Consider the following 15,044-nt stretch of genomic DNA (forward strand, 5'->3'; position numbering starts at 1 on the left):
ATTATCTAGGGCCACAACAATGCCGTATAAAATAGACAACCATGAAACCTCAGTGGCACTCAACAATAAGCATTTCTTCTTGCTCTCTTGCTCATGAGATGAGTCTACAGGTTGACTCAGCAGTTATGCTGATTTGAACTGCACTAAAGGGGACTCATTTGTACATCTGTGGTGAGCTCTCAGGTCTGCTGGGGACTGCCTGATCTAGAGTGACCTCAGCTGGGATGACTTGGTTCTGTGCTACATGGTCTCTCAACCTTCAGTAAGCTAGTCTGGGCTTATTCTTAGGAAAAAGATAAGTGTCCAAGAGAACAAGTAGAAACACACAAGTGCTTTTTCAAGACCATTTCATTAAGTTTGCTTTCGTCTCACTGGTCAAAGCAAGGCTCATAGTCAGTCAGAACAGGTTAGAAGGGTACTACCAAAAGGTATAGATATAGAGAGCCACAAAAACTTGGGCTCATTAGTGCAATCAACCTACAATACCCCAATATATGGAATTTTGTAGAATTTCAAATTTAGGAAGTTGATAAATGAAGGCATGAACAATGGCAGTAAATATCTTTTGGAAGGTGTGGCCTTCCCTTCATCTCTAGGAGCTGTCCAGCTCACTCTCCTGGCAGCCTTGCTTGTACCATATGACCCTACATTCTGGTATTGACAGGCAGGCCAAGGAGGAAACTTTGACCCAAGCTGGCCTGGTCACATTCTTTTTCTGGAATTTGGAAATGGAATCAAGAAAGTTGAGTCCGAATATGTGTGGTGGCACCTGAAACATGTAATCTTGGTGCTCTAAGAAGATCATGTTACCACGTGAACTGAGAAGCATTAAAAGTCAGTCAGTGGAGAGACAAAAAAAGTAAATGCTCTATCAGTTTCCCATTGCAGCTGTAACAAATTATCACAAACTTAGGTACTAAGGGTCTAATAAAGGAGCCCTGGTGGCACAGTGGTTAAAGCAATTGACTGTTAACCAAAAGGTTGGTGGTTCAAAACCACTAGTGACTCCATGGGAGAAAGATGTGGCAGTCTGCTTTCATAGGGATTTAAAGCCTCGGAAACACTATGTGGTCGCTATGAGTCAGAATCAACTCGAAGGCAATGGAAACCCTGGTGGCATAGTGGTTAAGAGCTATGGCTGCTAACCAAAAGGTCAACAGTTAGAATCTACCAGGTGCTCCTTGGAAACCCTATGGGGCAGTTCTACTCTGCCCTTTAGGATCGCTATGAGTTGGAATTAACTCGATGGCAATGGGTTTTTTTTTAGGAACTAAAAACAGCACAAATTTATTATTTTATAGTTCTAGAGGTCAGAAATCCAAAATTGGACAGCAGGGCTACATTCCTTCTGAAGGCTCTACAGAAAAATTCATTTCCTTGCATTTTCCATCTTCTTGGCTCATGCAACATCATTCCAATCTTTGCTTCCATCATCCCGTCTCCTTCTCTGACTCTGACACATCTGCCTCCCTCTTATAAGGACCCTTGGGTTTATATTGTGCTCTTCCAGATAATCCAGAATAATTTCCTCATTTCAAGACCTTTAATTTAATCAGCCATAAAGTTCCTTTTGCCATGTGAGGTAGCCTATTCACAGGCTCCAGGGGTTAGAACATCTTTGGGAGGGTGCATTATTCTGATTACCCCAAATGCACAAGGAGGCCTAAAGCTGAGAAGCGAAGAAAAAGTTCCAACAGCCTTCTGCTTCTTGACCCAGTTAAAGCATTCCTGCCATTGAGTGTCATGACACACTCTCATATCCTAACAAAAAGCCACTTGGGTAATAGCTGTGTGGAGTGCTTTGTTGAGAAGAATTCTGAAGGCTTATTGGAATTCCATGATCAATTAGCAATGTCTGCCATGGGTACAGAGCCCAAGAGTTACATGAGAAGTTGTAGAATGAGCACAACTGGCTATAAAGAATACATTTTTCATTATCAAAATGGGGCTTAATCTATGAAAATTTAAATCCTTGTTATTGGTAAAAAAAAAAAAAAAAACTAGTTATTGGTAGCAGAACCTTAAATAAATGTTATCTGTATCCCCTAGAAGACTGCCTATAACACACAACTTCAGGGGTGTGGGTGGGCTGCACTTTACCATGTACCAGATGCCTCATACTTAGAAGACAAAAACATCAGCTTGGTGATTTTTCTACCCATCATCTCTCTCTTCAAACAAATCAGTTGCTGTTCAGGGCTCCAATCATAAACCTGCATCTAACGCACCGTATGCCTCCCCCTAAGCAGCCAGGAGTCAGCCTTACCAATATGCTGAGCATTTTTCCATTCGGAACACTTCCTCACATGAAAAGTCATTGGTTTCAAGAACTCAAAGTTTTACTTCTGTCAGCTTTGTTTAAAGTAGTGTGCCAGGAGCTCACTTACGCCTGGATCCTTGGCTTCACTTTAACAGAGAATTCTGCCCTGAGTGACACTTAATAACTTCACTAATTGCTCACCTCTGTGTTCTCAGTGGAGCCCTTATGGCGTAATGTTTAAAGCGCTTGACTGCTAACTGAAAAGTCAGTGGTTCGAACTCATCTGCCGCTCCTCAAGAGAAAGATGTGGCAGCCAGCTTCCGTAAAGATTTAAGCCTTGGAAACCCTATGGTGCAGTTCTATTCTGTCCTATAGGGTTGCTATGAGTTGGAATCAACTCAATAGCAATGGGTTTGGTTTTGTGTTCTTAGTGATTTCATAGTCATGAAATTATACCATCATATCCATGCCAGATAAGAAGAAAGAAAAGATGAGCACATCATACTTTAGAATTCACGGGGTGCCAAAGGGTGGGCTGTGAGGAATCACTACATTTTCCCAGTGGCATCAAGAATTCAAACTGCAGCCTCTGTCTCACAATCTGTGAGAACACTTAAACGGCGAGGAGGCAGAGTAAATGCCCTTACAAAACAGACCCCTTCCTCTTCACTGCCGTGAAGTTCTCTTTTCATGAAGGATTCTTTTCTCTCAGGAAATCTAAGGAGGACTGTGAGATTTAATCACCCACTGTTGCTTTTGAACCCTTTAGAGTGAGTATTTACAAAGTAAGATCTTTTACTAGATATTGTAAAAGAGATGTCTGTGTGTATCTTTTGCCAAGAAATTAAAATTCAGTCTTTGCCAAGGAGCATAAAGATACTGGACAGAATCCAGAGGCTCAGTAGCAATTGGCTCATATTTATTACAAAACATTTGTCTTCCTGGAGGGTGAATTCTTTCCTCTGGTGCAATCTGGCTCTGGGAAATATCATCCTCTGCTATAGAAGGCCCCACGAGAGAGACAATGAAACGAGATGCTCAACCATGTAATTACTTCCCTATGGAGCTCCAGTTACATGCCCACAGAAGCTCAATTAATGATCTGAAACATTTCATCTTTCAGCAACCTGACTTCATTCCCACCAATAAAAAGACCAGTTTTTAAGAAAGACGTTGTCTTGGTTATCTAGTGCTGCTATAACAGATATACCAAAGTGGGTGGCTTTAACGAAGAGAAATTTATTCTCTCATGGTATAGTAGGCTACAAGTCCAAATTCACGGTGTCAGCTCCCGGGGAAGACTTTCTGTCAGCTCTGGAGGAAGACCCTTGTCATTAATCTTCCCCTGGTTGAGGAGCTTCTCAGTACAGGGACCCCTGGTCCAAAGGACACACTATTCTCTTGGCTCTTGTTTCTTAGTTGTATGAGGTCCCCCTGTCTCTCTGCTCACTTCTCCTTTTTATATCTCAAGAGAGATTGGCTTAAATTGTACATTAATCTTGTAGATTGAGTCTACATAACCACCAATAATCCCACCTCATTAATACCGTGGAGATAGGATTTACAATAAACACATAAGAAAATCACATCAGAGACAAAATGGTAGACAATCACACAATACTGGGAATCATGACCTAGCCAAGTTGACAGATATTTTGGGGGGACACAATTCAATCCATAACAAACATTTCTATCTTAACTATGTCGTTTTTTTCACTGCTTTAAAATCTAATTTGATTTTCTTCAGCTCTTTGGGCTTTATACAAATGATTAGTAAGCTGAATGGGTTGCCAGCACTTAAGCTGATGATTGGTTAACAAGAGATTTCTTAGTTTTATATTCAATAAAGCAATTTATGGGCTGTTCATGGGGGCACGATGCTGCTTTTATGAGTCCTGGTCTAATGTTTCAGCAAAAACTTGAGTCATCAGTAACTAACATTTGATGATATTTCTTGGCAGTTAATTCAATTTGCTATATGGGTTTAACAATAAGATATTTGCGTTTGTTTTATAAATAGCCTACAAAACTTTTTAAATTACTTAATTGCTCATTAGTTTAGAACCGTAGTTATTTGTTTACTTACCTTACTTTTCTTCTGAATTGTAAGGTTCCTGGAGAAGAAGCACCTAAAAGCACTGCACAAAGAAAGCAAACAGGTGTCACACATAATCCTTGTCCTTCAGGACCTTAGTCAAATGCAAGAGGTGGGATAGGTACACAAAGGGTTATACTCATCTTCTACTAGCCAACTTCCCTTTCTCCTTCTGCTGTACTGCTACACTTGCTTAAAAATATAAACATTTCTTATTATACATTATTTAGCTTTTGTCAGAAAACTTCTCCAAAAAACGCAATCATCCCAGATCCTCTTTGAAAGAGTAGAATCTATATTATGAATCATTCCTGTAAATCATCATAATAATATAGAGTAAGGCTATTATTTGGGATTCTTGGGGCTAGGAGGTAGAAAAAGGAAAGAAGGAGGTGTCTCTTAAGAGAATGACTCTACTAGGCCATTTGGCAATAATAGGATATCGCAACTCATACTTTAAATAAAATTGTACATTAGAGATTTAAATCATAAATTATAAAAAATCAAACATCCTGAGGAAACATTTTTAGTACATTAATAATATTATTACTGAGGCTTTTTTCTTTAAAACCACAATTAAATGTTGCAGTTCTGCCCATTTCATTTCCTGATGAGTAGTTATGCAAATCATAATTTTTTAAATAAACCCAGCAAATAATATTCCAGGAGCAAAAAAAAAAAAAAGAATGAAAATGGAGACAAATTGAAATCTACCATTAATATTTTCAGATTATAAACCATCGAAGAGTATTTATCTTCCACCTTTCTTTAGGAAATTTAATATGCCAAAACCTGGATGTATATAAAAAATAAATTAAGAGAACAATTCTTCTTTGAAAAAGTGAGGTAAAATTTTTTAAGTATCAGCTTTTCTAGTGCTATTAAGCAATTGATAAACATAATCTTAGGATTATGTGTATATATAAATAAAGATATTAAGTAAAAAAAGTATGCTATGACAGAAAACAGCCTCCCTTTTGAGTAAAACACCCATCTCCAAGATTTACGATTTGGCACTTCCTTAAAAAGCTAGAAATAGAACTACCATACAACCCAGCCATCCCACTCCTTGGAATATATCCTAGGGAAGTAAGAGCTGTCACACGAACAGATATATGCACACCCATGTTCATGGCAGCACTGTTCAAAAAAGCAAAAAGATGGAAGCAACCAAGGTGCCCATGAACAGATGAATGGTAAATAAATTACGGTATAGTCACACAATTTAATTCTATGCATCGATAAAGAACGATGAATCTGAGAAACATTTCATTACATGGAGGAATCTGGAAGGCATTATGCTGAGTGAAATTAGTCAGTTGTAAAAGGACAAACGTGGTATAAGACCACTATTATAAGAACTCAAGAAATAGTTTAAACAGAGAAGAAAATATTCTTTGATGGTTAAGAGATGGAGGAGGGAGTAAGGGAGGGAGAGGGAGATTCAATAATTAGATAGTAGACAAGAACTAATTTAGGTGAAGGGAAGGACAACACACAATACAGGAGAGGTCAGCACAACTGGACTAAACCAAAAGCAAAGAAGTTTCCTGAATAAATCAAATGCTTCGAAGGTGAGCGTAGCAGGGGTGGGGGTTTGGGGACCATGGTTTCAGGGGACATATAGGTCAACTGGCATAATAAAATCTATTAAGAAAATATTCTGCATCCCATTTTGGAGAGTTGTGTCTGGGGTATCAAACGCTTGCAAGCGGTCACCTAAGATGCATCAATTGGTCCCAACCCACATGGAGCAAAGGAGAATGAAGAACACCAAAGACACAAGGTGAGTATGAGCCCAAGAGTCAGAATGGGCCACATAAATCAGAGACTACATCAGCCTGAGACCAGAAGAACTAGATGGTGCCTGGCTACAACTGATGACTGCCATGACAGGGAACACAATAGAGAATCCCTGAAGGAGAAGGAGAGCAGTGGGATGCAGACCTCAAATTCTCATAAAAAGACCAGACTTAACAGTCTGAGACTAGAGGGACCCCGGAGGCCATGGTCACCAGACCTTCTGTTAGCCCAAGACAGGAACGATTCCCAAAGCCAACTCTTCAGACAGGGATTGGACTGAACTATAAGACAGAAAATGATAATGTTGAGGAGTGAGCTTCTTGGATCAAGTAGACACATGAGACCATGTGTGCAGCTCCCATTTGGAGGGGAGATGTGAAGGCCAAGGGGTACAGAAGCTGGCTGAATGGACACAGAAATGCAGGGTGGAGAGAAGGTGTGTGCTGTCTCATTAGGGGGAGAGCAACTAGGAGTATATAGCAAGGTGTATATAAGGTTTTGTATAGAAGACGGACTTGACTTGTAAGCTATCACTTAAAGTACAATAAAAATTTTAAAAATCTCCAAGATTTAGCAGAAAGTAAAAGTCCCCAGGAAAGTCACTCCAGAATGGGAGTCCCCTTAGGTCTTCCTCATGTTGATTTCCACTGAAGCTCTGACTCAAAAATGGACAACCCTTCCCTTCCCCCCATTCTTTAATTCACCTTTACCCAAATGAAACTGATTTAATATTTTCTTTCATACTTGTAAGGGTATCTACTTGTGTGGATTTTGATTTTATTGTTGTGGTTTATCATTGACATTAAGAAAAAAAACTTGACCACATAAGGAAGAATGCAGGAGATAATTATGGAAAATCCAAACTTTAAAAGTAGGCATGTTTCTAAAGCACATATTTCTGATTCTAGAATAATCTCCTTCTAGTTCTAAAGCCACGGTGTTTTTAATGGCCTCATATGCATGCAAAAGCTGGACAATGAATAAGGAAGGCGGATGAAGAATTGATGCCTTGGAATTATGATGTTGGCGAAGAATATTGAATATACCACGGACTGCCAAAAGAACAAACAAATCAGTCTTGGAAGAAGTACAACTGACTCAATGGCACCTAACGAGAACAAGAAGTCCTAAAAGACTGGTAGAGCTTTGCAGATACCTTGCCCAGCTTCCAATTCAGTTCCCTGAATGTCTCAAGTTAGCCACAAAGTCTTGGATCCTATGCCCATAAGAACTGATCTAATGGCTTACTTTAGACACTAAATTTGACCTTGTCCTCTTATTTCTTTCCTTTAAACTTTAAACATCCTCAGAACCTCCACTAAATCTAGTTTTCTACCTGAATGACTCAGACTACAAATGATTTATACGGAGGTGGTGATAAGAATAACAAATCATCCAGCTCTTTCTAACTCAGGTTATTGACTGTGTCCACCTTTGGAGGAGGCTATGATTCAGTGACAGCTCACCATGTACAGACCCACTGGGTAAGATACCTGAAATGGACAATTGCCATTGCACACACACAATATTATGTCTTGCTGCATACCACTGACCTTAGGAGGCATGGATTCAGGGAGCTCAGGTTGCCTATGCGTCTACCAGTTTGTCATACTGTGGGGACTTGCATGTTGCTGTGATGCTGGAAGTTATGCCACCAGTATTCAAATGCCAGCAGGGTCACCCATTGCGGACAGGTTTCAGCTCAGCTTCCAGATTAAGACAGACTAGGAAGAAAGACCTGGCCATCTACTTCTGAAATGAATTAGCTGGTGAAAACCTTATGAATAGCAGCAGAACATTGTCTGATGTAGTGCTGGAGATGATGAGTCCCTCAGGTTGGAAGGCACTCAAAATATGACTGGGGAAGAGCTGCCTCCTAAAAGTAGGGTTGACCTTAATTATGTAGATGGAATCAAGCTTTTGGGACCTTCATTTGCTGATGTGGCACAACTCAAAATGAGAAGAAACAGCTGCAAACATCCATTAATAATCAGAACATGGAATGTATAAAATACGAATCTAGGAAAATTGGAAATTGTAAAAAACGATATGGAGCACATAAACATAAGCATTAGTGAGCTGATATGGACTAGTATTGGCCATTTTGAATTGGACAATCATATGGTCTGCTATGCCAGGAATGACAACTTGAAGAGGAATTCATCGTCGAAAAGAACATTTCAAGATCTATCCTGAAGTACTATGCTGTCAGTGACAGGATAATATCCATAAGCCTAGAAGGACAACCAGTTAATATGACCATCATTTGAATTTACACACAAACCACTAAGGTCAAAGATGAAGAATCTGAAGATTTTTACTAACTTCTGTAGTCTGAAATTGATAAAACATGCAATCAGAATGCATTGATAATTACCGGTGATTGGAATGGGAAAGTTAGAAAAAAAAGAAGGATCAGTAGTTGAAAAATATGGCCTTGGCGATAGAAACCATGCCAGAGATCGCATGATAAAATTTTGCAAGACCAACGACTTCTTCATTGCAAATACCTTTTTTCACCAACATAAACTGCAACTATACATGTGGCCCTTGCCAGATGGAATACACAGAAATCAAAACTACTACATCTGTGGAAAGAGATGATAGAAAAGCTCAGTATCATCAGTCAGAACAAGGCCAGGGGCCAACTGTGGAACAGACCATCAGTTGCTCATATGCACGTTCAAGTTGAAACTGAAGAAAATTAGAACAAGTCCACGAGAGCCAAAGTACAACCTTGAGTATATTCCACCTAAATTTGGAGACCATCTCAAGAACCGATTTGCTGTGTTGAACGCTAATGACCAAAAACCAGACAAGTTGTGAAATGACATCGAGGACACCATACATGAAAAAAGCAAGAGGTCATTAAAAAGACAGGAAAGAAAGAAAAGACCAAAATGGATGTCAGAAGAGACTCTGAAACTTGCTCTTGAACATGGAGTAGATGAAGCGAAAAGAAAAAATGATGAAGAGCTGAACAGAGGATTTCAAAGAGCAGCTCAAGAACACAAAGTAAAGTCGTGTGCAAAGACCTGGAGAGAGAAAACCAAAAGGAAGAACATGCTCTGTATTTCATAAGCTGAAATAACTGAAGAAAAAATTCAAGCCTCGAGGTGCAGTATTGATGGATTCTTTGGGCAAAATACTGAACAACACAGGAAACATCAAAAGAAGATAGAAGGAATACACAGAGTCACTATACCAAAAAGAATTGGTCACTGTTCAACCAGTTCAGGAGGCAGCATATGATCGGGAACCAACAGCACCAAAGGAAGAAGTCCAAGCTGCACTGAAGGCACTGGCAAAAAACAAGACTCCAGGAATTGATGGAATACAAATTCAGATGTTTCAGCAAACAGATGTAATGCTCGAAGCACTCACTCATCTATCCAAGAAATTCGGAAGACAGCTGCTTGGCAGAACTGACTGGAAGAGATCCCATATTTATGTCTATTCCCAAGAAAGATAATCCAACCAAGTGTGGAAGTTATCAAACAATATCATTAATATCACACACAAGTAAAATTTTGCTGAAGATCATTCAAAAGTGGCTGCAGCAGTATACGAAGAGGAGACTTCCAGAAATTCAAGCCGGATTCAGAAGAAGATGTGGAACAAGGGATATTTGTATGCCAAGGAAATAATCCAAAAAGCTGGACTATATGAAGAAGAACAGGGCATTAGGATTGGAGGAAGACTCATTAACAACCTGCATTATGCACATGACACAATCTTGCTTGCTGAAAGTGAAGGGGACTTGAAGCACTTACTGATGAAGACCAAAGACCACAGCCTTCAGTATGGACTACACCTCAACATAAAGCAAACAAAAATCCTCCCAACAGGATCAATAAGCAACATCACAATAAATGGAGAAAAGATTGAAGTTGTCAAGGATTTCATTTTACATGGATCCACAGTCAACACCCATGGAAGCAGCAGTCAAGAAATCAAAAGACGCATTGCATTGGGCAAATGTACTGCAAAAGACCTCTTTAAAGTGTTGAAAAGCAAAGATGTCACCTTGAAGACTAAAGTGTTCCTGACCCAAGCCATGGTGTTTTCAATCACCTCATATGCATGGGAAAGATGGAGGATGAATAAGGAAGACCAAAGAATTGACCCCTTTCAATTGTGATGTTGGTGAATAATATTTAATATACCATGGACTGCCAAAATAACGAACAAATCTCTCCTGGAAGATGTACAACCAGAATGCTCCTTAGAAGCGAGGATGGTGAAACTACGTCTCACATACTTTGGACATGTTATCAGGAAGGGTCAGTCCCTGGAGAAGGACATCATACATGGTAAAGCAGAGTGTCAGTGAAGAAGAGGAGGACCCTCAATGAGATGGATTGACATGGTGGCTGCAACAATGGGCTCAAACATAGCAGCAATTGTGAGGATGGCACAGGGCCAGGCAGTATTTCATTCTGTTGTACGTATGGTCACTATAAGTCGGAACCAACCTAACAGCACCTAACAACATAACGTGTTGCCCAGGTCTCTTCCATAAAACCATTCACATTAGGTGAGTATGTAGAGGACAAAGCCCCACTAGACTGCAGAAACATAGGACATAAAATACTTGAAGGTAAGAGAACCATAGGACTGACCATTTGAGCAGCAAAGGAAGAGGAGTCATTGCGAAATCAAACTTCAGATTAACAGCCCAGGGAGAACTGGAACTTGACTACATATTATGTATGACTCATTATGGAATATTACCAAATTCAGTGGTGTCACTAGGAGGGTGCAGGGAGTGGGGACCAAACTGGGTAATACTGTCAGAGGAGGTGACATCAAAATGACTGTCTGTAAAATTTTCGTGTAATGTTTCAGCAGAAATTTATTATTTTTTATACAAAATCCCTGTAATTAGTTATAACAACAAATACGCTTTTTGTAAATCTAGCTTACACGTACCAATATACCTACGAGGCTAAAACTCTATGCTAATGTACTTTTTGAGGCTTCTAACGTTCTAGTGGAAACCCTGGTGGCATAGTGGTTAAGAGCCATGGCTGCTAACCAAAAGATCAGCGATTTGAATCTACCAGGAGCTCCTTGGAGACCTTGTGGGACAGCTCCACCCTGTCCTATAGGGTCACTATGAGTCGGAATCGACTTGACAGCAACAGGTTTTAGATTTTTTACCGTGCTCCAGTCAGAGATGTCATTATTACCCAATTACAGTGACGCTTTGAATCACGTGGTTTCGTCTGCATGCACTACAAGTACACGCTGCTGTTTTCGTTGCTGCTGGTGTTTTTATAGTAGCTGATTTTTGTCACGTTTTCTGGTGTTTTAGCTACAATATCGTGGTAATTAGTATTTGTGAACTTATATCAATCACTTTTTTGAGAATGAAGTAGTAATTAAAGGAAAAGAAGGAGTGATATACGGGAATTATGATTTGTGAGTAACAGTACAAAAAACATCACTAAGGATTCTGTATGGTCTGATACAGGAGGAGGTCCATGGAGTGGTGACACCATGAGTTGCCACATTGGGTGACACCAACCCTAGTGACACCACTAACCAAATTCCATTCATAGACTTTTATTCATACATAAAACATAACTAGAGGAAAGACTCCAACAATAAAAAAAAATAAAAGTAACAAAATATCAGTAATTAAAACAGCTTCTATATTTCTGGGTTGTTTTTTTTTTTTTGTAGAAAAACTACAGTTCAAGAGTGAAGATTTCTTATAAACTAAGTAAGTTAATACCCCAGGGAAGTCAATCCCAACCCATAGTGACCCTACAGGACAGAGTAGAACTGCCCCATAGAGCTTCCAAGGAGCGCCTGGTAGATTCGAACTGCTGACCCTTTGGTTAGCAGCTGTAGCACTTAACCACTATGCCACCAGGGTTTCCTCCAGGGAAGATAAAAGGAACCAAAGATTGTTGAGTTTTCTTTTTTTCAGAAAAGTGTTCTTTACTCCCTCTTTTCCTCTCTTGGCCATCAACCTGCAGCCATGCTTTTCCTCTTCCTAAGGAGAGATGTATATTGAGAGTAAAGATGTCTTAATGAGGATAGCTTTTTTTTTTTAATTGGTGTCCTGATCATCACAGACTTGTCACAAGCACAATCCCTTTCACAAGAGCCAAACCAAACTTTCCCCGATGCTGAACATCTCTCTCCTTAAGTATCTTACCATCTACTGTTCTTAAATTCTTTTTTAAAAAATAATTTTATTGAGTTTTTGGTGAAATTTTACAAGGCAAGCTAAGTTCCCATTGACAATTTCTGCACAAATTGTTCCATGACATTAGTTACATTTATCACAATGTGTCAACATTGTCTTTGTGCTCTGTTTATTCCATTTCCAATACTCTAGTTTCCCTGCCCCCTTATCATCTCATCTTCACTTTTGAGTAATTGTTGAACTTTTGGTCTCATAACGATAGAGCATCGATCTTATGGGTAATATCCTTTATTTGTGTGCCACCCTGCTTTTTCACTAAAGGGTGACCTCAGAGGATAGGCTCTGTCCTAGGTTTAAAGCGTGTCTTGGGGCCATAGTCTCAGGGAGTACTTTGTTTTCTACTGTTCCAATTTGTCTGACTTTTCTTTTTTATTTTTAAGAATTTGAGAGCTGATGATGTCTTTGTGCTGCCCCTCCACGCCTCGAGCCAACAGCGCCCCATGTTTCAGTCTCTGTGCTCTGACCCTCGGGCCTAGGACTGCGGACTTGGTAACTTAAAATACTCAGAAACTTTCATAAAACGTCTGCAGAGGATTCCCTGTGCAAGCCTAATCAAATCAGACAGATGGCAACTGGTTCAGATGCAGCGCCTGTGCACCCTTTTTCCAGAGAGGCCAAGGGGATCGTTGCTCTGCCGGCTCCTGACAGACATCAGCATGGCCTGTCAATGTTAGACTCTCCAGAAATGAGGTGAAAACGAGCTATTAGAACCCTGTGCATGACTATCTTATCTGCTGTTTTTCCAGCCTTCAAAGGTCCTGTCTTCAAGGTCACACCTGTCATTACTGGAGAAGCAGTTACTTGGCAAATGCAGTTAGATGGCACCTCTCAGTTGTCAATCCCTGAAGTTCCCAGTGATCCAGAACATAGACTTGGGTTATACCATGCAACACTGAACATTCTCATCGCATTGTTCAAGGACTCACAGGACAATAGCCATATAAGGACTGCAGAAAACAGGGTCAAAGCATTCAAAGTGGCAGTCAATACAGACATGGAGCATGCACCATATCCTGCTATTAATGTGTCCGCTTATGTCAGCTACTTGTCTCTTCAGTCCTGGTGTCATAGAGTCTTGCGTAGAATTTTAAGTACCAGATTCACAGGTCCAGCCGAACAGATGATGGTACAAGTCCGTATGGTGACTCAATGGTCACAGATGACTACTCTCGATGCTATTGAGAGGCTCCTTAATGACTGTGATTCGAGCTTGATCCTAATACTTGAAGTAAAAGAGGAGATACCCAAGTTCTATGAAGCATATGAGAGACTTCGTGAAAAAACTGGAAAGTGGTTTCTTTATGCCAAGGCAATCAAACACCCTGAAGCCCAGAAGGTGAAGACAGCAGCATTTCCAAACCTGGCATCTGCAGCCTTGTACCATGCAGCAGACACAACACCAACTACGCGCAAGTATAGAGCGGGGAAACACATTAGGGGAGGGCTCCCTGAAAGCACATGCAAAATCTCACGTGAAGAGCGGGCAACACTACACTCCCTGCATCAGCAGTGAGGTGAGTGACCAAGTGTCACAGACACGGACAGAGGCAGAGTCATCCATGGATGATGATTAGTGGGTTTTTATTAAAAAAAAAAAAATCCATAACCCCTTCCCCTCTAAACAAACAGATAAGAAACACAAGCCCCAAAAAGAAACAAGAAATCTGTACAGGCAATTTAATAGCTGCTGTGAGGCACGCAAAGATTAGATCCATGAAGGCGTTTAGAAAGGAAGTGAGGAGGAGAGGGTAGAGCAAAAAATAAAATGATAATTTTTTGAATGACCAGAATATGAAGGAGATTTAAGTGACATGTAAGACATCGAAACAAAAAGATGCTGTAGGCTTTCAGTGGAGGATAATATGTTGGCATGATCAGTAAGTAGTTTCTTGGAAATAGCTGTCAAGGGTAACCTTGAAGATAAGAAGTTTTCTTTAGAGAAACTGGTAAGAGAGAGATGGAAGAGTTACATTTCAAGGGCAGTTAGAGGACTAGTAAAGAAGTAGAAGGTTTGTTTTCAATGTCTGCTTCTTGATTTTAAATAGTGCAACAATATCTTCAAAGCTGGATTACTGTAAATATTTTTAAAATTGAGTACTTCAATACTCTGGAATGTGGAGGCTCAAAAAGGGCTGGTTACAGTGAGATTGAGCATGTGGACATGTCAGGTTTTAAGGGCAACACAGGTGGTTCTGAAGGCATTAAAAGAAAACTCTTCAAGCAGTAGCGTGAGCAAACCTTTATAACACGTTAGTGCAAGAAATCAATCCCAAAGACCGCCTACGATATGACTATACAATATCCAGAATAGGTAAATCTATAGAGAGGAAAAGTAGATTCGTGGTTGCTTCAGGCTGTGCAGTATGGGGTAAGGGGGTGATAGTTAAGGGTACAGGTTTACCTTTTTAATTTTTTTTACAGGTTTATTTTTGACATTATAAATATATTCTAAAATTGCTAATTTCACATCTGAACATACTAAAAGCCATTGAAGTGTACACTTCAAATGGGATGTGAACTAACTCAATAAAGCTGTTTTAAAAAAGAAAATGAATAAACATTCGTCACTCACCTTGTATTTCTGTTCTGTTAAACATAAAGAAGTTAATAATTTTAGGACCTTAGAGCCTACAAATGTAGACGTAAGTGTGTTACATAGAAGCAAA

At 39.8% G+C, this 15,044-nt stretch overlaps 1 protein-coding gene and 1 pseudogene across 1 annotated transcript in view; both read left to right on the top strand.

Annotated features, from left to right (window-relative positions):
- Window positions 1-13,892, top strand: part of PTGER2 (prostaglandin E receptor 2) — a 53,718-nt gene extending 39,826 nt beyond the window's left edge. The window contains exon 3 of the mRNA XM_064292478.1: window positions 12,759-13,892. Coding sequence (XP_064148548.1) covers window positions 12,759-12,854 — 96 coding nt within the window. The 3' untranslated portion in view covers window positions 12,855-13,892. The remainder of the gene's footprint in view (window positions 1-12,758) is intronic.
- Window positions 12,944-13,952, top strand: LOC111750157 (uncharacterized; annotated as a pseudogene).
- The last annotated feature ends 1,092 nt before the right edge of the window (window positions 13,953-15,044 follow it).

This window comes from Loxodonta africana, chromosome 10 (genome assembly GCF_030014295.1).
Source record: "Loxodonta africana isolate mLoxAfr1 chromosome 10, mLoxAfr1.hap2, whole genome shotgun sequence".
Classification (NCBI taxonomy): Eukaryota; Metazoa; Chordata; class Mammalia; order Proboscidea; family Elephantidae; genus Loxodonta; species Loxodonta africana.